General features: G+C 61.0%; 1 protein-coding gene across 1 annotated transcript in view; it reads right to left on the reverse strand.

The window, feature by feature from the left end:
* The window catches only part of AANAT (aralkylamine N-acetyltransferase), a 2,113-nt gene extending 954 nt beyond the window's left edge, over positions 1–1,159 (reverse strand). The window contains exons 1-2 of the mRNA XM_009996569.1: positions 1,129–1,159; positions 498–652 (exon numbers count right to left, since the gene is read on the reverse strand). Coding sequence (XP_009994871.1) covers positions 498–652; positions 1,129–1,159 — 186 coding nt within the window. The remainder of the gene's footprint in view (positions 1–497; positions 653–1,128) is intronic.
* Positions 1,160–1,405: the final 246 nt, after the last annotated feature.

Below are 1,405 nucleotides of genomic sequence, written 5' to 3' on the forward strand. Positions count from 1 at the left end.
GGGCGGGCGGCGCAGGGGCTGCAGGTCCCGCCAGAGCAGGATGGAGCCCTTGCCCTGCTGCCGGAAGGTGCGGTGCACGGCCAGCACGTGGATGTGCACTGCTGTGCCCCGGGGCCTGTGCAGGGTCAGGGCTTCCTGCCAGGGGTGGGGGGAACAGGGTTAGTGGGAGCAGGAGAGCCCCATTCTTTGCGTGTCTTTGCGTCCTGCTAAAGCAGGGTCCCCCTCCCACCCCCACAAAGGGAGAAGGGTCCCCGGTGCCAGCCTCATTCACCTTCTCCCAGGCTTCTTCCGTTTGAATGTTGTGGGGAATTACTGGGCATAATTGGGTGTTGGGTTGTTGTGTTGTTTTTTTTTTAACAGCATCAGTAAAATTAATTAACGAGAAAGTTCGTTTCCCTGTAGCAATTGGTCTTGGGAGGAAGGCTTGGTGAGTGGTGTCAGGGCGTGTGGTGCCTCTCCCAGCACAGGAGCTGGGAAGAACAGGGTCCAGCTCTTACCTGGCTGAGCCTGTCCTGGTCCCAGAGGGAGCCGATGATGAAGGCCACGAGCCGCCCCTCCTCAAACCAGCCGAGGGAGAGCTCTGGGCACAGGTTCAGGAAGTGGCGGATCTCGTCCAGGTGCAGGGGACAGTCCCCCGAGACAGATATAAAGGCTGGAGGAGAGTGATGAGCACAGTGAGGGGCAACGAGGACACCCGGACCCAGAAATGCCCCCAGCAGTGATGTGGGGTGGGAAAGTGGGATGTGGGAGGGAGAGATGGTGTGTGTCCTGCTGCCTGCTTGGGCTAAAGGAGCTCTAAGGGACATGAAGGCTCCAGGGAGCAGCTCTGCATCTGCAGAGCCAGCCCCCCACAACCCAGGGACCAGATCCCTGCTCTTGTCACTGACTCCAGAGCTGCAGCAGCAGGTGCTGAGATGAACCCTCCTGACTGGCATCTTCCTGGCTGCCTTTTGGAGAGGAAACGGGTCAGGTGAGCCTGGGTGAGAGGAGCTGGGGGTGGCTGGGAGGGAGGAGGGGGAAGAAGTTGCCAAGGGTGCATCTCAAAGTGTCCCTGTGCAGTAGGAGACTGGGTGCTGGGTCCTTCCACCTTCCCTCTCTCCAGTCCTCTGTGACTTTCTCCCCACTCACCTGGTCCTGCTCTGGGGTTGCCTCCCACCATCCCCACCCTGGGCAGCTGGGTGATCTGGGGGGGGGCCACGGTTCTCCACCCCCTTCATCACAGCCTCCCCACCTCATTAGGGAGCCCTTGGCGACCTGCCCACAGGTCACAGCTGCTCCCTCATCACCCAAGAGGGCGAGCACGGGGTGGTTTTGCCACCACACTTTACCCCCCCACACCAGGAGCGTGAGGTTGGAAGGAGGGGACGGGCCATCTCCAGCCGATGCCCCGGGTATGATGTCTGTC

This window comes from Chaetura pelagica, unplaced genomic scaffold (genome assembly GCF_000747805.2).
Source record: "Chaetura pelagica isolate M959 unplaced genomic scaffold, ChaPel_1.0 scaffold704, whole genome shotgun sequence".
Lineage (NCBI taxonomy): Eukaryota > Metazoa > Chordata > Aves > Apodiformes > Apodidae > Chaetura > Chaetura pelagica.